At 46.6% G+C, this 24299-nt stretch overlaps 1 protein-coding gene across 2 annotated transcripts in view; it reads left to right on the top strand.

Moving 5' to 3' along the window:
* IQGAP3 (IQ motif containing GTPase activating protein 3) overlaps nucleotides 1-24299 on the top strand; it is a 1503259-nt gene that overhangs the window by 1389897 nt on the left and 89063 nt on the right. For both annotated transcript variants that reach the window (XM_069607146.1, XM_069607147.1), the window contains exon 35: nucleotides 19313-19479. In XM_069607146.1, coding sequence (XP_069463247.1) covers nucleotides 19313-19479 — 167 coding nt within the window. The remainder of the gene's footprint in view (nucleotides 1-19312; nucleotides 19480-24299) is intronic.

Below are 24299 nucleotides of genomic sequence, written 5' to 3' on the forward strand. Positions count from 1 at the left end.
GGTGTCAGGGTTGGATCAGGTATGGTTGTGGAGGATGGCAATGGATTGTGTTTTCCAAGATGGCCGTCGTGCAGTTTCCCATTCCGCCGCGATGACGCTATTTCCAGTTCCGCCTATTTACGGTGACCGCTAATTGCGGTGCCCGCTAATTGCGGTCGCCGCTATGGTGTGTGTGGCGGTAGTGCTCCTTGCGCGGCGTGCGATGGCGGTAAGGGCCGTTTTTGCCCCATTTACGCCATGCCGTACTTTACATTAACGCCATGGCGTAATGCACGTGCCCGATGGGTCGGAATATGCCGCACTTTACGCCATCGACCCACGGCGTAAACGTTGATTACGCCATGGCGGTAATGTTCGGTACTTACCGCCAGGGTCGTAATGAGGCCCACTATCTCGCACCACAGCCGTGATATCATCCAAATCAAGGAAAGCATGACAAAGCTACAAAGCAAGTTCGAGGACCTAGAATCGTGCTCCAGGCGCAATAACATTCGTGTTGTGGGTGTAGCGGAATCATTTGGAAAGGGCCAAATGGAGACACATCTTGAGACACTGCTTAAAACCCTGTCCGGACCGGAGACCTTCTCTGAACAATTTCTGGTGGAACGAGCACACTGTACGCTGGCCCCTGCACTTAAACCAGGCACGCCACCACTCACCATAATTGCTCGGCTCCTCAACTATAGAGACAGAGACACAATCCTACGAAAAGCGAGAGAGGCGGGCACCCTCTACTATGAGGAAAGTCGCATACATTTATATCCTGATTTCTCCTCTGGAGTTCAAGCGAGCAGAAGGTCCTATGAGCCAGTTAAGAAGCTCCTAAGAGAGCGCCAGATCCCATACGCTTTAATGTTCCCGGCAAAAATGAGGCTTCAACATGCGGGCAGGGCCCATTTCTTCGAGTCCCCAGCGGAGGCCATGCATTAGATTGAAACTTCCATACCCCTTCCTCCCAGAGGGGGCAGACCAGCACAAAACAGGCCCAGACCCATGGAATGAGAAACACTTGCGTGTCGACCCTGCTTGGGCCCGGGGCCCATATGAGTAACTGATTAAGGTACACCAGGCACTTTGGTTGGTGGAGCTGTTGGACCTGATCGGCGGCCATGTGAAGCAACATGGCCACCCGTGGAATGTTCCATAAGCTGTATGGGCTACATCGTCAAGTTGGGGGTGATGATGAGGGGGGGCGGGTGGGACAGGGTGAAGGGGAAGTTACGTTCAGTTGTTGGATGGATTTATGGTGGCATTTTGTTGAGGATTTTGGCTACCTTCCGGAGCTACCTCTAAAGGGAGGGTGGAAGGGGACAGCCTGTTGGTTGAAAAGTAAAGTTTTGGTCACGGTTGGGCTAGCACTGACTGTATGGCATGAATGCTGTGAACTCGTCAGATTTGAAAATGGTTAATGTTACATCTCGGGTCCCCGGCGGTGGGCTACAGGTTAAGCTGCTGACGTGGAATGTGAGGGGATTGAACAATCCAGTTAAGGTTAGGAAGATATCCAACTACGTCTCCAGGCATAATACACAAATACCGATGTTGCAGGAGACCCATGCAGTGGGGACGGGTAATTCTCACAACCTGCCCGGGTGGGGTCCCCTGAGGTACCACACGAACTACTCGACCCAGTCCAGAGGGGTTCTCACCCTTATTCACCCAGGCCTTGGGTTGCAGGTTGGTGGTCACAAGGTCGATCCCCAGGTGAGATTTTTCATGGTCTGGGGGGAGGTGGCTAACCAACAGCTTCTCCTGGTTAATACATACGGCCCCAACATCGATGACCCGGCCTTCTACCTGGATATATATCAGATGGTTGTATCACTGGATGTTTCGGGTGTCTTGTGGGGGGGGGGGCTTCAACTTGGCCATTGATCCGGTTCTTGATAGATCCTCTATGGTGATGAGACCCCCAAGCAGTACAGCTCTGAATCTTAGACATGTCATTGCACAGCTCTCACTGGTTGATGCGTGGAGAGAGGTTCACCCGGGCAGTAGAAGATACACATTTTATTCCTCGGTACATGATTCCGAGTCCAGGATTGATTACTGGTTGGTCTCCATGCCCATGAGGCCCTCGGTTGAGCGATGTGAAATCCTGCCCGCACCCTCTCAGATCACTCCCCAGTATTGTTGGAACTACTATTCCGGAACACCCTTAGCCCCTTCAGGAGGTGGAAGATGTCTGGTGGAATGTTGTGACCCCGGGGTAGTGGAGTCACTCCATGTTGAAATTTCAGAGTTTCTGTCCAATAATATCGGATCGGTCGACAGTCTCTCGATATTGTGGGAATCATTCAAGGTCTGGATGAGGGGGTCTGTTGATGTCTAGAACTACGGGTATGTTAAAGGCTGTGAGGACCGAACTGTCATCTGTTGAAGGGAAGTTAGATGCACTTGAGAAAACATATTCAAATACGCAAGACAAGAAAGTACTAGCTAATATACACACACATCTCAAGGAATTTGACAAGCTTGCATTGAGGGAGGTCCGATATGTGGCGGCCCCGATTCGGGCGCGCAGGTACGGGGAGGGCAACAAGGCTGGCAGGGCGCTCTCCAACCTAATTAAACACGATAAACAACCACACAGATCACAAGCATATGCACGAAACAGGGGAGGGTTCTCCTTGGGGATAAGGACATTAACGGGGAATTTATGGAATTCTATAAGAGGCTATAATCTAACCAAGATAAGAAAACATCCGCAGAAATTAAGACCTATCTTGAAGCCCTCTCCCTCCCTAGGCTCCCTGACGAGGTGCGACTGGTGATGGATCAGCCGGTAACGATGGAAGAGATTGGGGAAGCAATCCAGGATCTGTCAACAGGCAGGGCACCGGGCTCAGATGGGTTGGGCGTGAATTTTACAAGGAGTTCCGTGAGGAACTTGTGCCGATACTATTACAAGTGTGGGAGGAGGCGCTCGAATCCGGCAGATTGCCCTCAACTATGAGATAGGCCATAATAGTGGTACTCCACAAGCCCAGGCGACCACCACAGGACGTTTCGTCCTACAGGCCCTTGTCACTCATCAACACGGACGCTAAAATCTTTGCAAAGGTCCTGGCGAATCGCCTTCTGCCAGCAGTCCCAACCCTAGTCCACCCCGATCAGAATGGGTTTGTCCCTACTCGATCTACAGCCCTAAACCTCAGACGACTCTTTGGTATTATGGCACAGATCGACCCCGCGAGGAGCGCAGTGGCCATATCCCTTGACGCTGAAAAAGCGTTTGACTCGGTATCGTGGGTCTATCTCCTTTCGGTGCTTGAGGCGTTTGGGGTAGGTCCCACCTTTATACGATAGGTAGAACTCCTATATACGGAACCTGGAGCCCGTGTCTTGATCAATAAAGCCATTTCCGAGATGTTCCTCCTGGAGAGGGGGACCAGACAGGGGTGCCCTTTTTCGCCCCTACTATTCGCACTGACTATTGAACCTATGGCGGCCGCGGTCTGTCTTAGACACTCAGACAAAGGGGTCACTATGAAGGGCTCCACCCAACTAATTTCGCTTTACACAGATGACACATTGTTATATGTCAGGGAGCCTGAGGTAAATATAGCACCCGTCGTGACAGAGATCCAGGGGTTTGCAGATTATTCCGGGTATACTATAAATATGTCCAAATCGGAAATATTCCCTCTAACACCTGCCACCCGATGCCCTACAGACACGGGGACTCAAGTGGTCCGCAGACCACATTAGATACCTGGGAATACTGGTCTCCAGGGAAAAGCTCACACTCTACGCAGATAACCATGAGGGCTCCCTACAGGCATTAGGCTCCAAGCTTCAGATTTGGGGGCGGCTCCCAATTTCCTTAGCCGGCCGTGTTGCCATTCTTAAAATGGTGGTCCTCCCTAAACTTTTATACCTATTTGTCAATATTCCTATATGGCCAGGCAGGGCCTTCTTCTCCAAGCTCAGATCCATGGTGGTAACATTTCTCTGGAACGGAAAGACTGCTAGGATTAGCTGGGAGAAAATGACAGAGCCCTATTCCTCTGGAGGGATAGCGGCCCCCGGTTTCGAGCTTTATTATTACGTCTCCCAAGCCCAATTTGCGAAATACTGGTATAATGACGAGAACAGTACACCCCATGCATGGATAGAGGAACACACCACACATCCCCCGAATATACAATCAGTTATTTTCGATCCAAAGTATAAAGACACATGTGCATACAATCCGGTTAGCTGTACAGTCAGGGCATGGATGGCTATATTCAAGAGGCTGGGAGTGGAGGTCCCCTACAATCCAGAGGTACCGCTTTGGGACTTCCCGGGTATAACCCCCACGCATGATGCTAACATACAGGAGTTCTGGGACCCTACCGGGGAAATGAAGCTGGGTGACATGTTTGTTAATGGTGTTTTTGTGGACCGGGGTCTCTTGCTGAGGGCACTGGGGGGTGGTCCCTTGAAAACGTTGCAATATTACCGTATGAGGTCTGCATTCCAGAAGAGGTGGCCTCTCTTCCCGGATGAACCCCCACCCCATCCATGTGTGCAGTTAGTAACATCTAAAAATGGCCTGTGGATTTCTAGGTTATGCACAGCTGTTCAAGCTCATACCCCCACATTAAATCAGATAAAGGAGCAGTGGGAAGCGGATTTACAGGGGACCATTGAAGAAAAGAAATGGGCCAGCTATTGTGCGTTATCCAAGAAGGTTTCGCTTAATGCTGGTCTAAGGATGATCCAATTTAAAATCCTGAACAGGCTACATTATACACCGGCCAAAATCGCAAGGTTTGCACTGGATGCCTCTGACGCCTGTCCTAAATGTAATGCTCCCCAGGCTGGATCCTTTCACATGTACTGGGACTGCCCGGCACTGAGGGGATTCTGGAGGGCGGTGGCTGAGCTGCTGGAAGAAATCACTGAGGTGCCCCCCGATTTGACTCCTCAGAAATACTTGTTTGGGGACATTGGCAAGCAACCAGAGAAAATTAGAAGATTATTTAACATTTCATGCACTATTGCCAAAAAATGTATTTTACAGAAATGGAAAAGTTCTCTCCCGCCCACCCTGAACTAATTTCTACAAGAACTGACACATGTCAACGAGTCAGAGGAACAGTTTGTTTTAACCCGACCCTCGGCATGCAGACCCAAGGACATCTGGGGCCCGTTCAGATCCTATCTATGTAATATGATTACTGATGCTGACTTGTCTTCATAATATTGCTATGTGAAATGTAACGGATATTTTACTCCTGATGTAACAGTTAAACAGATGTGCTGTGGTGTGACAGCCTATACGTGACCACTAATAAAAAGAGTTTAAAAAAAAAAAGTGGAAGCTCAATTATTTGTTGCCAAAGTTTAAAAAAAAAAAGTGGAAGCTCAATTATTTGTTGCCAAAGTTTCCGGTACGGTCCCCATGCTGGGGCATGCCCATGAGGATGGAGGAAAGGGGACTTTGAGTACTCTAGTCACTATGTTGCGCAACTTCAATTTATAAACCTCTCTAAGACTGTTAACTCTCTAGAAGCAGCCTCTCTCATGACAGGGTTCGAATGTCTATGCCTAAGCTGTGCATATCGCAGCCTCTCTTCCTCCCGTACCCCAAACAAAAGTTTACACCCCTCAAAAGATCTAACCTCCGTCCCCTCCATTTCTCTCACCTTGCGACATCCTGCCTTCTGTCATTGCCCAATTCCCTATGTTCCATTCCCGATGAGAAGTGCGGATTCCTAAACAGTGTGGTAAAGGGGGCTAAAAAGTGGTGAGCTGTCCCTGGATCAACAACTCATCCCAAACATTGAAACACTGAGCAAGAACCCTGCGCAGATTAACACTCAAAGGTCTATCACCTCTGTCCAGCCACTATATCGCCCCCAGAAAGGGGTCAGCACCACAGCTCTATACATTTGCACCCATTGTTTGGGCTGATCCCCCATAAAACCATTCCCGGATAACCTGAAGATGAGCTGCTTAATAGTATTTACTAAAGTTAGGAAGTCCCCAACCTAATCTATTGCAGATGGCCATTAAAGTGGTCGGCGTGACGCAAGGTCTCTTATTGTGCCAAACAAACCTCATTTCCCTTTTCAAAGACCGAAAAAAGAATTTGTGAACCGGTACAGGAAGAGCCTGAAAATTATAAAGAACTATTGGTAAAATCACAATTTTCACCGTGGCCAGGCAACCCAACATTTGGTAGAGTGGATTCCATTTCGGAACTCCGCTATGACTGATTTGAACAGTCCAGGTAAATTAGCCTTATACATTGGAGTACAAGAGAAAGGAATAGTAACTCCAAATATCTAATCCATCCCTCAGCTCAGGTGAAGAGGTTGATCCGTGCAGCCTTCGGGTCATCAATGTGCATCCCCACCAAATCCAAAATTCCTGACCTGTATATTTATTTTTAGCGACGCTGTGTCACCTGGGAAGGCATCATGAAGGAGGACACGGACAACAGACTTAAAGTTCAAACAAAAGATATTTGTTCACTTAAATGTCTGCATGGTTGAAAGCCTAACTTGCCCTATGCTATGGTGGGATTTCCCTACCAGAACAAAACTAGTACCAATAAATGTATAGGGATATCAAGTCAAAAGAAACTGTGTTTGATGCAAAGTTCTGAGCTTCTTCCAGCACACAGCTTTCTTTGAGCTCCGATTCCCCAAGCAGATGTAAGTCCTCCACAAGCATATGAAAGTTCCAGTAACAAAAAGTATGAAGGTTCACCTTCTCCAGTTCAAGGTTATATAGTTCAAAACCAATGCTTGGGGTTTTCTTCCCCAAGCTTTAAGTTGCACAGTCCAAACAAAAGGGTTTCAGGACTTTGTTCCCAAGAGAACAAGTGTAATACCTGAAGCCTCAGGATTCCTTTCCCCAAGACTTCACTTGCTTCGTGGTGTCCTTTAGTTTTCATCATTCAGGGCTCTCTGGTCTAGGCGCAGTTATCAGACCTCGCAGTCCACCCATCACAGGTCTCGCAACCAGGATCCCTGGGCTCCTTAACCAACACACCGGTTTCTTGGCACTGGCTCCTGTGCACCAAGTCACCTTCACTTGACTCCTTTTATTGCCTTCTTGGCTTTAGGGTGTACTCTTTTATTCCTCTGGCTTCTCCTTAGTTGCCTCGTGGCTCTGCCACCATGTATCACACACCCCTTGTCAAGTTGTAGCTTTGCCACACTGCACAGACCTTAAAGTTAATGGTTTAGGCTTCCTTCAGCCTTTAATATCTTCAACTTTCAGGTTAAATGTAACTTGTGCAACATAGATTCATAATGGTTGAATTATTATATTCGGTTTAAACGGTACACTTGTCTGCTTCAAAGCCAAACCATTAGTGAGTTTGATATTCAATGTGTTTGTTTGGTACAAGGTTAAGTTTTCATATAGTTCGGTATTCAGTATGTGCTCAATTGTTAAGGTTCATAGACTTTAGCAGCTTCCCGGTGCTGGTGCGTCTCTCCAACACTTGCCAGCCTCCTTTGTGTTCGTCCGATGGTTCCCGCAGCCGCCTTTTAGCTCCAGAAGCCGGGAAACCCACCGTTGCGAGCCTCACTCGCTCGCTGCATAGTTTCTCCTTCATGCTGGCACCTCGAACTATTGTTTTCAGATGCAGACCACACCCTCTGGGTTCTGCACTTTCCAGCAGCTTGCTGCTTGTGCTGAGCTTTGGAGGCTCCTAGGCTCTGGGGAATTACAAAGCCCATTCACCTTGGGTCCCACAAGTCCTCTGGGTCTTTTGCTGGCGTCCTCGTTCTTCCTCCTGGACCTCCACAGCTTTCTCCTCCACACTTCGGTCTCCCTGTTGCTCCTTCTCTTAGCTGCTGGGTTAGTCCCCCCTTATACACCTGCAGCCCCTTCACAAGGCTGCAGGTGTGAAAACCTGATTGGCTCTGCCTGACCATAATTAGAGGGATCTTCCGGACCCTCCAGCTCCTTGCGGGCATCTTCGTCGTCCCAGTACAAAAGTGGTGAAAAGAGGTAATCTTCATCACTCTGTTGCCTCTTCTTCGTGTCGGTACGGTCAGGTGTTGTATGTGGGGGAAACTGGCTTGTAATAGCCCATAAAAGTTGGGCAGCGTTATGTTGATCATCACTAGGAAAGGGGGTGTGAGGGTGTACCTTTCTCAACCATTTCACATTTAACCCTTCTTTCTCGTTTCCTGGTACGTCTAAACTTGGGGTACTTCACATCTTTTCCTTGGCCAATGGGACATGGGTAACAATATCCCATAACTGCTCTTGGGATAGAGGTTCCTTCCCAAAATGCATCTCGCCTGAGTGTATGTCTCACTCCCAACTCTCAAGGACCCTCCACCCAAGTGATCCTCCCTCTCTTCTCCAGCCCTAGAGTCAGTATCCAAGAGTCATGGCCTTTCGCAGGCCACCTGAGAAGAGGACCCAAGGGAAGCAGAAGTGAGAATACCCTCAGGCTTCTCTCATACCCAAGTCCCTTAACACTACACAATGCATCTAATAATGCCGCTGGGTCCGTTAAAGCTACCAGCATGTCGTTCGCTAAAGCAATTACGTTCTGTGCCGCCACCAAAATCTATTCTCTTTACTGCCTTGGACATCCGAATCTTGGCCAAAAGAAATTCCAAGTATAATACATGGAATAAGGGATAAAGCAGACATCCTTGTCCTGGACAATCATCCATTGATCTAACGTTGTATGGAAGAAGACCAATCATTTGCGGTGACCATGTTAATAAAATTGGAGCCAAACCCCATGTGTTCAAGAGTATTAAAAAGAAAGCACTATTCTACCCGGTCAAATGCTTTCTCAGCGTCAAGCCTTAACAGAATTGCTGTGGTCCCTGTCAAGGCAACATTTTCAATAAAGTGACACACCCAAGCTGGAATAAAACAAGACTCATCAGGTGTGATCAGCGTAGAGAGAAATGGGGCCAGATGGTTTGCCAGGATTTTTGTGAATAACTTAGCATCTGTATTAAGGTAATGGGCCTGTACGACCCAACGTTTAGGAAAAAACACCATCATCGCCTCCTCCAATGGAGGGTGAATGGCCCCCCTCCGCCTTAAAGTAATTAAAAAGTTGGGCCAACCGGGGGGAGTAATCTGGACTATGGCCAGACATTTTAAGCGGTAGAGAATTAATCATCTTTGCCCTTTCTTCCTCAGATATCTGCTTCTAGTGTTTCTTGCTGATGCTGTCAACTTCGGTAAAGAAAGGCCATTGAAGTATTCGGTCTGTAAAGGGGACATATTGACCTCCGATATGTACAGACTCATAGAAATCTGAAAAAGCATTGATGATCGACCCATTAGTGACTAAGTCTCTGCCACCCCTATTTATTAAAAAAAATATTTGAGCAGCCATACACCCTTGTAGCTGTCTAGCTAATAACCTGTCTGCCTTATTCACACTCATGTTATACTTCTGCTTTACAAATAGATGTCTCTGCCCTTCGCATGCAAAGTAAATCCAGTGGATCCTGGACGGAGTGAAGCATCTTTTGCAGCAACCTGTTTTCTTAACTGACATCACATTCATTGTTTCCTTCAACTGCTCTTCTAGTCCTTTTTTCATAGCGCCCCACTGCATCTCCCTCCTTTAGCAGCAATAGGTTCTCAGTGAATAACTACCTTAAAAGAATTCCATAAACAATCCCGACAAATCTCGGGCGCATCATTCTCCAAGAAGAAGAAACCTATCTTGGCCCCAATTTTCTCCACCTGGACTGAATCTTTCATTAATTCAAAAGGAAACTTCCAACTCCAGAGACCACGCCCATGTCTCCGAGTTGCTATAGTCACCAAAACAAGTGCATGATCATACTGGGAAATGGTCCCTAGATTTACATTGCCCACTCAACCCATTAAGGTAGCCGACACCCAGATGTAATCCATTCTGAGCATGAATCCTTGGAAATGTTAAATGTACGTGTATCCCCCATCACTACCCCTTAGAGATCTCCACACATCTCGAATGGCCAAATAATAAAATTTCAATGGATTGCTTTTCTCCCACAGATTCCTCATCAGATAGATATCTCTTCCAGCGTCAGCTGCTTGGAAAACTTCAACAGGGAATGTAGTGCATCTCCACTTGGCTGTCGATCTGTCTTGACTCTACGTCACTACGCCCGCGTACCTCAGTTCCTTTTTTCTGCGCATTCGGCACGCTGCTTGAGGAACAGCTCTTCTTGTCAGTGAATGTTCCTTGTCATTTTAATTAAATTTTCAGTTGAGTATTCAACATTTATTTGATCGCAATGATAGCTCTGAAACCATTGGGCATACTGTAATTCTGAAATGTCTTTGACTCACCCAAACAGTGTTTGCATTTGGTGCATAGGCGCTGTCCACATGATCGAGGGCTGTGGTTCTTGTCCAAAGATGAACTCTAAATCTTTGAGGGAGTGGGCTGCTAAACTGAAGGTGGGAAGTCCTCTGTCGAAGTTGCCGGCTCAATCTGCTACAAGGTCGTCCAGCCATGAGACTGAAGACCCAAGGAAAGAGGGAATGCACTGTAAAAAGTCCAAAAGGGTGTTGCGCTCCTGGATTCATTCCTCATCGCCTTCTTCCCACAAAAAGAGACGTTGACATAGTCATCGGCACAACTCTGATTTGTTAGAGGAAAGAGTTAAGTTCTGCTCTGGTGAAGGTTCTACCCCTGTGGCCATGCTAATGCCTCCTGAGACAATTTTGTATTATGAGCTCACTGACATCCTGGATGCGGGCCCACCGACAGAAAGGGCTATGCCATTTAACTTGGCAATTGCTGACCCAATCGCCACACTGTGGCAAATACCTTGTTCTTTTCCCCCAGTGGATTCCAAGTTTGAAAAAAGAAAATTCAAGCGGGCAAGAGGGCACCCCTTCTACCTATCTACCCATCCAACAGCAGAAGGATTAGTAGTCCAGGTGGCCACAGTCTCCACTAGGCCTTCTACATCCACCTCTAATTTTCCAATGGACAGAATCAAAAAAATTACGCCTCAGCGAAGAAAATGTCCTCAGCTGGCAGTATGGCTCTGAAGACTAACACTTCCTATGCGTTTGCCAAATACACACGTCCGCCTGGAGGATGAGTCAGAAAGTGGCAGCGTACATCCTGCATGGGGAAATGCAGGAGGGGATTCACCACTAGGTGGATGATGGCAAAGGGGTATCCTGCCAGGCTCTTCCAACCGGTCTAGATTTAGCATATTGTTTTGGTAGGACGATGGGGGGTCAGCAACAATGATACATAGGCAAGCCTACTTGATCAGGTTTTGCCCCTAATGTTTGAACTAGCTTTTGGACATTGTCTTTGATGACGAATATCTCTTTGGCCCCAAGGCTGATGAATCCTTGGAAAAATTTAAAGATTCCAAGGTGGCTGCAAAGTTGCTGGGCCTGGCTGTTAAGCGACCAGCAAAACCTTCCTTCAGCTTTGCCTCCAGGGGTAGCGGTTACCAGCCGTTTGCCTTGTTTGGAAGCAAGACTCAGCCCCCGCAACCTAAGCAGGCACATATGCGTTTCTCATGCTCTGGGAGGGGCAGGGGAGCTTCTACGGGCCAGCAACCTCTGACAGCGGTGGTGGGATCGACTCTGGCCTCAAAACCGCTTTGAGTTCTCCCCACATGTTTCCCCGGCTGGTGGGAGGATTGGAGAGCACGTGCCAAAGTGGCGAGAGATAACAGAGATCTGGTCACTGCAGCTCGTCCAATGGGGTTAATGTCTGCATTTCTTGCATAGGCCGTCACAGACCACCCCTCAGCAACTGGAACAGGAGCTCCTGGAAGAACTGAGAGCCCTGTTATTGAAGGGAACCATGGAAAGTCGGGCAGGTATTTCCACTATTTCCTGTCGCCCAAGAAGGGAGAAGGATTGCGTCCCATTTTGGACCTTGGGGCCTTGAACAAGTACCTGGGGAAGGACAAATTCAAGATGGTGAGGCTCTAAGATTCTCCAGGCTCTTCAGTTTCAGGATTGGTTGGTGTAGTTGGATCTTCAGGATGCTTACTTCCATGTGCCTATTCACACCCGGCACAGGACATTGTTGAGATGCCTCATAGGGGACAAGCACCACCAGTTCAAGGTGCTCCCCTTTGGGTTGACCTCCGCTCACAGAGTTTTCACCAAGCTGATTGCAGTAGTAGTGGCTCACCTGAGGAGATCCAGCTTTCATGTGTTCCCATACTTGGGCTGGTTGAGAGTCAGAGCAGTCCTGGACACTTGGGAAGAGAAGGCTTTCCCTCCAGAGGAGAGAGTCACCCATGTAAAACAGATGGTTGATCTGTTCCAGAACCACTCCGGCTTGCCAGCGGTGGTCTTCCTCTGCCTTCTGGAAATTTGGGCGTCCTGCATCTTTCTGGTGCCATAGGCCATGCTGAGAATATGTTTTCTACATTGGCTAATAAGTCAGTGCTCCCAGTGCTTCCGATCCGTGAATAATGATCTCAAGGTGTCTAGGTTGGTGGCCAATGATCTTTCTTGGTGGGCCAGCAGACACAACAATATGGTGGGGGTACCCTTGTGGCCTCGGACCAGGGTGATCACGATGCGTCACTGAAGGGTTGGGGTGCTCACTCCGAAGATCTGCAGGACAACAAATGTGCTATTGGTAAGACCCCTTCTACCATTAGGAGAGCGCATGATATATGCTCACTTCATGCAGCGTATCCCGCTCACACGTAGACCCTCCGTCTCTTGTTTTTTTCCATATAGTTGCCCTGGCCGGATATCTGCACACGCAGCTCCTTAGTTCCAGAAGCCCCGCTCCCAACCGTGACCCACCTTTATTAGACACCCGGTGGAACTCAGACTATCAAGAACCCTGGGCAAGACATTCTGCAGCCCCAGCAATTAGCAGGCAATATCCCATTTGAAGATGTTGTAATCCCTCTAGTAGAAGCTCCACCATCTCCACCGCTCTACAGATCAAGCCTGGATAAGCACAGTGAGCCTTAGCCCTACTTCCTTTCTGCCTAGAGGCTAATCTGTGTCAGAGGGCACAGACCGCGTCCTATCTACTAGGCATATATGACATATACATCAATGGGCCTTATTACGACCCATGCGGTAACCATGCGCTAGTAGCGCCATGGTTGCTGCCAGTATTTTACCGATTCCGCCATGGTGAATGGCGGAATTACCACCCCATTCCAAGGTTGGCGGGGTGGTAATTCCCCATTCACCATTGGCCCTTCCCCATTCTTGCCCTCATAGGGCTCAATGGAAATGGGGAAGGCGGTAGTTACGGTACCGCAAATTGCATTACCGTAATTACCTCCAAGGTCACTTTGCAGGTCCAATCCTTAACGGCTGGTAAAACCAGCCGTTGAGGTAGGGACCCACAAAGGTACCTCGTAATTAGGCGGTAAGGGGCCACCACCTTTTATGGCGCCGTTAACCCCTTACCGCCTGGGTCGTAATGAGGCCCAATGTCTTTTATTTTTTTCCACTCACAGGAATCATTGCTGTACAGTGTACTGTTCATCGAAGCCACACACCCCCAGTGGTCCATCAAACTGCCCCCCTTCTAACCATTACAGAGGTCAGTATGTTCCTTAATGCTGACCGAACCCCCTCCCCTATACTGTATTTTTTTTACCTTAACAAACATACAAATTATAGCCTATGTTTGTACACAGGCCTCCCCACTCCCCCCACCCCCAAAAGAAATTTAACAGGTCCTGAAGAAGACAACAGTCAAGCAAGGGACAAACGCCGAAATGTCATACCGGATAGAGGGACTGGCAGGCAGCCACGGTCGCAGTGGCGTGCATTAAACACTACCACGCCCCCTAACAATGAGACTTGTTTAACGTTTATTTCTTTGACGTAGACCTGCAGTATGATCAAATCTGCAGTTGGACTAGACAGACAATGATGCAAGGCTTTAATCGCTTTCTGCGCAGTCACAACCTATTGATTGAATCTTCACATTAGTATACAAATATACAGTGTGTCTATCACAAGCTAATCTTTTCGATTCTACGTGTGATTTTCTTTGTTTTATTTATTCTACTGTTTTGCTATGTTTTTTCCACACATTTCTGTTATGTTATGTCATGCATTGATGTCCAGAAGGATATAAATCTCCTCGGGAATACTGCCTATAGGAGGGAATGCTACATATAGACTCTTTCCCCCCCCCCCCCCCCCCATGGTCTCAGGTTCTTTATATGTATGTGTTACTGTTACTTTTTTTCTGTCTACATATTCAATTAGTTGTGAATGTGTCAACAAATGTTGGGAGCCTACTTTTGTAAAGATCTGCAGGTGAGCAGCCATTGGAACCGTTATGGAGAGCGTTTGGCACATCAACAGGCTGGAGCTGCAAGCTATCGGGCTAGCACTGAAGGCTTTTGTGCCCCCTCTCGTAGGGAATTGTGTCCTGATTATGATGGACAACACAGTGGCCATGCACTACCTGAGCAAGCAAGGAGGTATCGGGTTGCTGCCTCTATGCGAGGAGGCAATACAAATGTGGTTATGGTTACTGGAGAACTAGATCACTGTCTCGGCAGTGCATCAGGCGGAGACCTAGAATGTACTGGTGGATTCTCTGTGCATGCCAAGCTTGATCTTACACAAGAGGAAGGTGTCAGGAAGTTCTCGAGGAGATCTTCACTCAGTGGGGTACCCCATCAGTGGATCTTTTTGCGACATGGTCCAACCGGAAGTGCAAACAGTTCTGTCCGAGGGAATTCCTGGTGAAAGCCGCAGTGTGGGATGCTTTCCTGGTGGAGTGGGTCTTCGACCTCCACTATGCCTCCCCCCGCCATTCAGTCATCCCCTGGGTTCTCAGGAGGCTGAGGTGATTTCAAATGACTATGATCTTAATCTCTCACCGACCCCCCCCCTAGCCCCAATCCCCCCACCCCCCCTGTATTGGGCAAGGAGAACAAGGTACACAGAACTTCAGGACTTTGTCACCTGCCCACCTCTTCGGTTGCCTCAGCGACCAGACCTCCTATCCCAGTCGGAAGGTCGGGAGCTCCACCCGAACCCAGAGTCCCACAACTGTTCGGGCTGATTTTCTATACTCTGATGTGGTGGACAGATGCATAGAAGGCCAACCTAGTATTGTGACAGGTACAAATTTGGGAACTGTAGCTAATCCAGTTCAAGGTAGGAAGGCGAGTGGTCTAGGCTAAGTCTCAAAAGGTGGTGAGCATGTAAGGGGTACACAATGAGCACACACAGTGAAGCAGTCCAGGAACACACTTAGACAAACGGATATAAAAATATTTTGGTACTAATGGCCAAATAACAGTGAAAAATGACTACTAACTGGTTATATCCCACAACACTAAAAATATGATACACATACACAATCACTAGAATAGGGCAAAATACATATCAAACCACTGAAAAAGAAGGTACAGATTAGTATTGGCACTACAGGTCCAGAGGGATTCAATCCTAACTTCAGAAGTCCATCCCTAAAATGTATGGGGCCTTGTGCCCATAAGTTCAATAAGGTTCCATACAGTTTTGTGAAGCTGGAAAAAAAAGTTAGGGTCTCTGAGGTCCAGTGGATAGTTCCAATGGTTAGGGGACGAGTTAATCTAACTAATAACCGTGTTCCCAACTTTCGGAGTGCTTGTGTGAACAAGCACTGGGCGAAGCCAAATTAATACAAACTTTTCTAAAAGTTGCCAAAACATTTAAAGGGAGTTAGGGGTTCAGGTAAGAGTTGCTACAGCTTACCCCCCATACACCGATTCTTCACAGGAGTTGGCAGGTAGGTTGAAGCAGGCCCAAGGTTGCTTTTCCCGCCATCAGCCTCAGCCCTTGATTCCCAGGGGTTGCAGGTTCAACCAGTTTTCTGGTCGTGAACTATTGCTGGTGCAAGATCTTCCAGGGAAGAAATGTAAAAGAACATGATGCAAGACCCCTCTCAAGACAGTACTGGACATAGGGAAGCAGTTTCAGATGACGGCCACCGATGAACGGATTCACTTGCTGCAGTCAGACTTTCCCTCCTATCTCTGGTCCCCCCTGTATGCTAGAACCACAAACCTTCGCAGAGATAAGTCATGTAGCACAAGCTGTAGATCTTCCAGGTTTCAACTCAGAATGGCGATGTCTGCAGCACGGTAGCCCAGACTCCGAGCTAGTCAGCCACTGGGTGGTCCAGGGCACTTCTGAAGGCTCTTCTTTGTAGGACTCTGCGTTGACGTCTTGAAAGGATGTTCCCTCTACTCCAAGGGTCACAGCTCCTTGGCAGGGTTGCTGAAGATTACCTCCAATACAAGGCTCTCCCAGGACAGCAGCAGAATTTGGTTGCCAGGCTGCCTTCCAACAGGTCTCCGGTCTCCACGTGGGTCTTTCAGCTGGACAGCAGTCTTGACTCCTTCAGTTTCTTCCAGGATCTCCCTAGAGTGGGTGCAGGAGTCCTCTTCTTATCCAAAAAGCCAGGTAAGAGCTGAAACTCCCATGAGCCAATGACAGACTGTCTGTCTCTCTCTCTCTCTCTCGTTCTCTCTCCCCAGCCCCCCACTGTCAGCAAAACATATGTATTCCACTCAGACACAGTGGCAAACGTTTGTGGATTGGGACCAGCCCACGTCCTGGCAGCAAACACACACAGCCTGCCCAAAGCCTCTGCTTTCCCGTGCACTGGAAGTGCATGGAAGGATTTTCCTGGCCTCACTGGCGGGGAAGAAGGCTAAAAGGCAAGATGGCCAAAGGACGAGCAAAACAAAAAAATGCGTGGCCTGGCCATGTTTGACCACTAGCCACAGTAAGTAGCCAAACGCAGTAAACTTGGTAAGGCTTTATCCACAAGGCCTTATGGGTCCTCAATACCTCCAACTCTCCCTTTGTAAATACCTTCCGACTCGAGCTCTTCGCTCCTCCACCTCCCTCAGGGTCAGTCGCTTCTCCAAGCAACAAGTTGGCGGTAGTTCTTTCTTCGGCTGGGGTCTCCCTGAAGAACAGCCTCCCTGAAACTTGAGGAGAACCATCTCTGGTTCCGGAAGCACCTCAAGACCTTCCTCTTTGCTTCTGCCTTCTCTCTTCCTCTACCCTGCTGGTTTCCTGTCTGATACTGCACTGGTCACCTGGCTATCCTCTGATTTCGGACAAGGTCCCTGCCCACCCATTTGCACACGTGCACTGCCTCCTGCCAACGCTTGCACTTGGGTCTGTGTCTGTAACCCTGCAGTCCCCGTAACTGCACTTTTGGACACCTGCTGTTTGCACTTTCCCTTGCACCTTCCACCTGCTGGCCGCACTTCTTATTGTTTTGATCCCATGTACTGCACTGCCCCACTCCCCTTTCCCCTGGCACTTTTCCCCTCCCCCCTCCCCTGCACTTGCATAATCTCATTGTCACTTGGCCTAGTAAGATCCTTGTCTCTGTACTCCCTCTGTTCCCCCTTCCTTGCCTTATCGCGCCTTGAAACACTTGTGTATAGGCGCGTTAGAAATGTTATATCATATCGTATATCAAGGCTAAAACAAAATGTGCCAAAAAATGGTAAAAAGTCACTGCTGCCACCAGCTTGTCCATCCATTCTGATTTCTCATCAGAGCACTCGCTCATATTTCTCTGCTCACCCTTCATTTCTTCTGAGACGCATATCGCCTGTTTATAATCGGTTGCCCGCTATCTAATGATTGTGGGCACAAAGGATCGTAAACTCAAGCCTGAGAAGCTCAGGGTCCATTCCCATGCTGCACACCAGCCCGATTTCCTAGCAGCCTGGAAGATGCTGGCACTGAAAGAAGCTAAGTGTGTATCTGTGTGGTGAGAGAAGTGTGAAAAGTGGGGCACGAAAGGCGATTTTGACAGTGAAACTCACCAATTAAATGTAAATCCTGCCAATGTGGGAGGCTATTAATGGGGGTGGGGGGGTTTAAAACACCCCAGAATTGCTATTTTCTCGTCCGTTGAAGGCCACACCAAATCATCCTAAAAAGCATGGCCTTTTTTGTTTGTAGTCTGTAACGGGCAGAGCTTGGATGTAGAACCAACAATCCAGAAGTACTGAGATTGTGTCTTTCCAAAACTCTTTTCTGTCTTTGGCATACTCTTCCTGCCTACTCTTGCTGCACCAGTCTTTTCACGACAACTCTCTGGCCGGTGGATACATAAGTAGGCTGCAGTATATGGCTTTATAACTATGCGCATGGTACACGCCTACTGAAATAATGCTGTCCAAGGATCTGCAGCTTGTCGCTCTCCAGGTCACACAGGGATTGTTGCTCCACGAGTCATGCTTTCTGCAGTTCCACTCCATTTAAGGCACTTGGTTTTCATCTGGACCTATGCCGCTGGGATGTGTGCTCTAGCCGGTATCTGGTAATATTACCCCCCACACAAATGGTCACCATACATAAGGTCGCCGGGAAAAGGCATTGGCAACATTATGTATGGTGACCATTTGTAAGGGGAGCGGGGCTGTCCCCCACTCCCCTAAGGGGGAAGAAAATATAAATAATAAATTTAAAAGCAGGGGTATCCCCCGCAGGCACAAAGTGATAATGTCCCAGCAAACCACTGCCTTTTTGCAGCAACTTTTTTGCCACACAGCCTTTTTGCAGGGACATTATCACAAGGAACCCTCTAGCCAGAGTCTTGAACGCTGAGAGAGGTGGTCATGGTGCGGTGTGGTCAGGGGTAATCTCTTCCTCCTTCAGTTTTTCCATCTTCCAATGCATCTCTCTATTAACCCGATGAGCGTGCGCTTTTTCATCTGCAGGGATAAGTGTTGGATAAGCAGGTGCTAAAACGAGCTTCTGGGTATCGGCCTCAACTGGTGATTAGGCGCTACCTCTGGGGAACAAGGAACTAGTGTGTAGCTTTCTGCAAATGTACCTTCCACATGAGATGCACACTATGACCTTGTGTCCGTTATAAGTTAGACAGTGGGCCTCATTACAAGTCTGGCGGTAACCGTGCCGGTAAAACCGGCAGGTTGCCGCCTGACTTGTATATTTTACCGGCGCCTGGCTTGTCGGTAACAGCAGGGGATTCCAAACCCGCTGGTCCGGAAAGTCAGGCGCTGGTAAAAATGGAATTCCCCATTCCCATAGAGTCCTACAGGAAGGGAAAGGGAGAAAACAGAAGCACTGCCACCATTAATAACAAATGTCCTCTGGAAGTGTGCTTGCTTCCTCTGGTACACACATGTTCTGTAGAAGAGAATTTCAATCTTGCTATAGATGCAACAGTATACACAGATTTAACAATAAGAGTCCAAATAAGAGGGACTGCCGGTGTGGCAGTGTGATGGGAAAACCTTGGATTCCCATAAATACATTAGTAAAATCATAAATGTCTATGTACAGTTTACAATACTTTTAGATGCCCGCCCTAACACAGAAGCAAAAATGCACTCTAATATGTTTATTTTCTGTTTTGTAGGACATTCGAAACCAAAGACGATATAGACAACACCGTAAGACTGAGCTGGTGAAACTCAAGCAAACTTCCCAGGGACTGAATTCCAAGACTACATTTTATGAAGAACAAATAGATTACTACAACCAATACATTAAGACCTGTCTAGATAACCTAGCTGCTAGTAGCAAGTAAGTTTGAATATTAGAGCTTTATGTTGGTGCTATTTGTAACCCTTTTTATAGTGTTCTAAATCTGGCAGGCTGAGACGCCTTTTCTTGCACACTAGTGGAATGTCTGGGCAAAAAGACTGACATTTATACTGCATTTACTGGTACTGGGACAGATTTTCTTTTTGCTGCTTTCCCACCATAGACATCTATTTCCCCTAGCCACAAACACCAGACCCCCCCCCCCCCCCCACACACCGCCGGCCCGTTGCTCTCTGACCTTTTGTTGTTTTGATCCCAACCTGACTCTTTGAGTTCAGTATAGTGTTTTTGCTTTACTTAGCTTGCTTATCTTATTGGTTTTGGGGCCATGGATTGGTCGCTATGGCTAATAGTGCCTGGGGACTTTGTCCTGAAATTTTCTTTGTATTGTTTTACAGTTTATTACAAACTTTTAACAATGGTTCAATGGTTTCACATGTTTAAATTCTACTCCAATCTTCTTTTATTTTTTTTAATTAACTTTATTTCTATTTTCAACAATAATGAAAATATTACATATGTATAAACAGCAGATGAATCAGTAATACTGTCAAATACATGTCATTAAAGCTTCGATCAAAGAAACTATCACATATCCGTAAACCCTATTCACAAATAACAATCCCACATTCACAACTACACAGAACAAAACACAAACACCCACCCTCACGATATCATTCTTAAGACAAGATACAACACCTATAGACCCCATCAAACCAAACAACCTTCACCCATAAAGATCATAACATTTCCCCCATAGTTCATCATAACATGTTTCCTTGTGCAATTTACAGAACATAGTCTTTTCGTAGGCAGAAAGAACTTGCACCTCAAAAATCCAGTCCTCTACCGAAGGTTTCTTCCTCGTCTTCCAGACTTTCAATATCTGTTTTGTAGCCACCAACAAAACCTTGGCGATCCAACTCGATGTTACCCAATCAATTTTATAACCCGCGGTCAATAATTGCAAAATAATTGCAGATGAGTTCCTTGGATAAGTAATATCCCAGACCCGATCAATCCTATCAACCACATCACACCAAAAGTTCTTGACTCTCTCACAGCTCCATAACATATGGATTAACGTACCCTTCTCTTTCCCACAACCCCAACAACTATCATTATCAGTCATACCTAGAGTACACATACGAGATGGAGTCCAATAGATTATACCCAAAATCCTCTGATGAATATATCGCAGTTGCATATCTACTTTAGCCCTAATCGGGATCTTCCAAACCCTTTCCCATTCAACTCAGGTCAATTCTTTACCCAGTTCCTCTGTCCATGCCAACCTCAATATATCCCACGAATCAGTCCACCGCACATCTAACTTAATAAATTACAAAATGTCAGACACGTTACGCAGTCCACAGACTAATAGGTTAAGAACCTCAGGCTCCTGCAATATCGGCACTTCCAACATTCAAACCCTTTCCGATACCAAATCCACCAATATATAATATCTCCTCAACTCTCTATTTTGCAACCCAAACTTTTCTACCAGCCTCTCAAATGAAACTATTCCAGTCTCCCCCCAAACATCTCCAACCTTCAAAATGCCTCTACTAATCCAGCCTCTCCAATTCAAAGGTTTATTATTAATCTGGAGCCCTGGGTTGAGCCAAAGAGAGGCCCCTTTGTATACAAATAATCCCTGATCATTTCCCACTATTAGCAATGTCAGTGCCGCCTTTGTCGCCAGAATTGTTTTCAGTGACCTCAATCTCCCAGGCAACTTTCCAAATGAATACAAACATGTAATGTCAAAAGGTAGTAGTTTCTGCATCTCAATCTGCACCCACCAAGGCGCCTGGGGCAAATCGCCAACAAAATAGCTAGACACTTTTTTTAAGGGAAAACCATCACAGTAATTCTTCAGAATCGGATAACCAAAGCCCCCTTCCTTAATACCGCGAATCATAATATAACGTGGAATTTTGGCCCTTTTCCCTACTCCCCAAAGAAAATCTTGAAATACCCTATCCAACCGTCTCAACACTTTCCTGGTGAAAAGCAAAGGCAACGACTGGATAATATACAGGACCTTCGGCAATAGAATAATTTTGATTGCATTAACTTTAGCCCAAACAGTCAACGTAAATCGCTCCCATATCCTAATATCTCTATGAAGAGTCTCTACGATCTTAGTTACATTATGATTAACCAATTTATTGAGATCATGAATAAGGTGTGTATCCAAGTATTTGACACTCAGTCTCCCATTTACAATCCCAACCCAATAGCTGCTCCTGCAGCGGTGCATACCGTACAGGAAACACCACAGTCTTCCCCCAGTTAATCCGATACCCTGACAATTTACCTACCTCTTCAAAAATACCCTTCAATAAGGCACCTCCCTCAGCAGGATTCCTCAATAGAACCACCACATCGTCAGCATAAGCCAACACTTTAAGTTCTCCGTCCCCCACACATAAACCTCTGATCCCCATATGCTGTCGAATATACGCCAGTAAAGGCTCTAACACCAAATTAAATAACTGGGGGAACAAAGGACAAACTTGTCGGGTGCCCCTAAACAACTGAAACGGCTCCGAAAAACCACCATTCACCCATACCTTAGCCGTTATCCCATTTTGCAAAGACTGAACCGCCCTAATAAACAAAGGCCCAAACCCCAGTTTTGACAACGTGTAATTTAAGAACGCCCAATTCACCTTATCAAATGCTTTCTCAGCATCTAAAAAAATAAGTAAAACATCTTTGACCTCAGACTCTGGTAAATCCAAAACATCCAACAACGTTCTAATGTTATCATATCCATGCCGATATGTCACAAATCCTGCCTGAGAACGTTCAATCAATACCCCCATATATTTACTAAGACGAGCGGTCAGTATCCTAGTGAAAATCTTCATATCAACGTTAAGCAATGAAATAGGTCTATAATTACAGCATTTAGTTACATCCTTCCCTGGCTTCGGAATTACGGTAATTATAGCCTCCTTCATTGTCCCACATAACCTCCCTTCCTTTAGCATACAATTATACAAATCACACAATATAGGCAACAACACTTCCTCAAATTCTTGATAGAATTTTACTGTCAGACCATCCACTCCCGGCGACTTCCCTTTTGCACGTTCCGCAATCGCCAAAGAAACCTCCACATTATCAATGGGACTGTCCAATAGTTCCCTGCCTTCCTCCGAAACAACAGGAAGAACAATCTTCTCAAAAAAGCTATCCAACTCCTCCATCAGTGGGTCCATATCTTCCCTATACAAGTCGGCATAAAACAAACAAAAGCAGTCTCCAATCTCTACCCTTTTGACCAGGACTTCACCACAATCATTCACAATCCTCTGAATATAGACCCTCTCAGAATAACTCCTCAGTTTATTAGCTAAGACTTTCCCTCCACGATCTCCCCCTTCCCAATATTTTTGTTTCACATAATACAAACCCTTTTCTGCCTGCAAATTCAACTCACTTTGTAACTTTTCTTTTATCACTGCCATTCTAGTCCTCAATTTCACATCATTTGTCAATGCATAGCATCTCTGCAATTTCCCAAGTTCCTCTTCTAATTCTTTCAATTTAGCTTCTTCAACCCTTCGAACCCTAGCAGTCCAATTCATCAACTCTCCCCTAACAGAAGCTTTAAAGGAATCCCACACTATCATGCTATCTGCCGACCCACAATTTTCTTGAAAATAAGTGGTAATAAACATTTTCAACGCTACCAAAGCGGCCTCATGTTTCAGCACAAATGGTTTCATCCTCCATCTATAAACACTTTTCCGCTCAGCAACATCTGACAACCTTGCAGTCACGATTGAATGATCTGAGAGGTGCCTTTCCCCTATTCTCACATCCAAAACCGTCTCTGCCAATCTGTCCGACACAAGGATGTACTCAAGCCTCGAATACGAGTCATGTACCGGAGAGTAAAACGAAAATTCCCCATCTCTCCAATGAGAATTCCTCCAAACATCAACCAAATCAAAGGCTTCCAAAAATTCTCGGAACTCCCTACTTGACGACTGACCAGTGAAACCACATAACGAAGACCTGTCTAAGACAGGATCTATCACACAATTAAAATCTCCACCAATGATAATAGACTTTCCTCCCATATCACGCAACACCCCTTTCAAAGTCCGAAAGAACATCCCACCTCTCGCACAGGGACCATAAATAGATCCAAATGTTAACAATCTACCCTCAATACTCAAATCCAGCAAGATAATACGACCCGCAGAGTCCATACTCACCTTGTCAATAAGACCATTGAAACCTTTCCTAAACATAATTCCCACACCCCTGGAATTAGAGGAATAGTTGTTCAAGTAGACTTTCCGGTAATGATTATTAGTCAATAGATTTCCATCACCTTCCACTAAGTGTGTTTCCTGCAACAAAACTACATCAACACTTTCCCGCCATAACTTAGACAGCACTTTTTTCCTTTTAAGCAAGCAATTCAACCCCATCACATTCCAGCTACACACAGACAACGGGCCCATCTCAAACAGAAACCAGCATCATGTATGCAAATCCCAGCAGGTCAACACCAACATTCCATTTTGCATTTCTATAACGTATCCAGTCAGTGTAATTAAAGTAAGCAATTCTCCCTCCCACACCCAGACAACAAAAGACAATACACCAACAAAACAAAAAAATATATATATATAGACATTGCTTGAATAAAATCCAAGACACCGTGGACTTCAACAAAGCATCATATACACAACCAAACCATATCCTAACCATCTCCCAGAATCCTATACCTACTGCACATATCATTGCATCCCTCCTACATAACTTACATA

This window comes from Ambystoma mexicanum, chromosome 1p (genome assembly GCF_040938575.1).
Source record: "Ambystoma mexicanum isolate Mex_15411 chromosome 1p, UKY_AmexF1_1, whole genome shotgun sequence".
In the NCBI taxonomy this organism is placed as follows: domain Eukaryota; kingdom Metazoa; phylum Chordata; class Amphibia; order Caudata; family Ambystomatidae; genus Ambystoma; species Ambystoma mexicanum.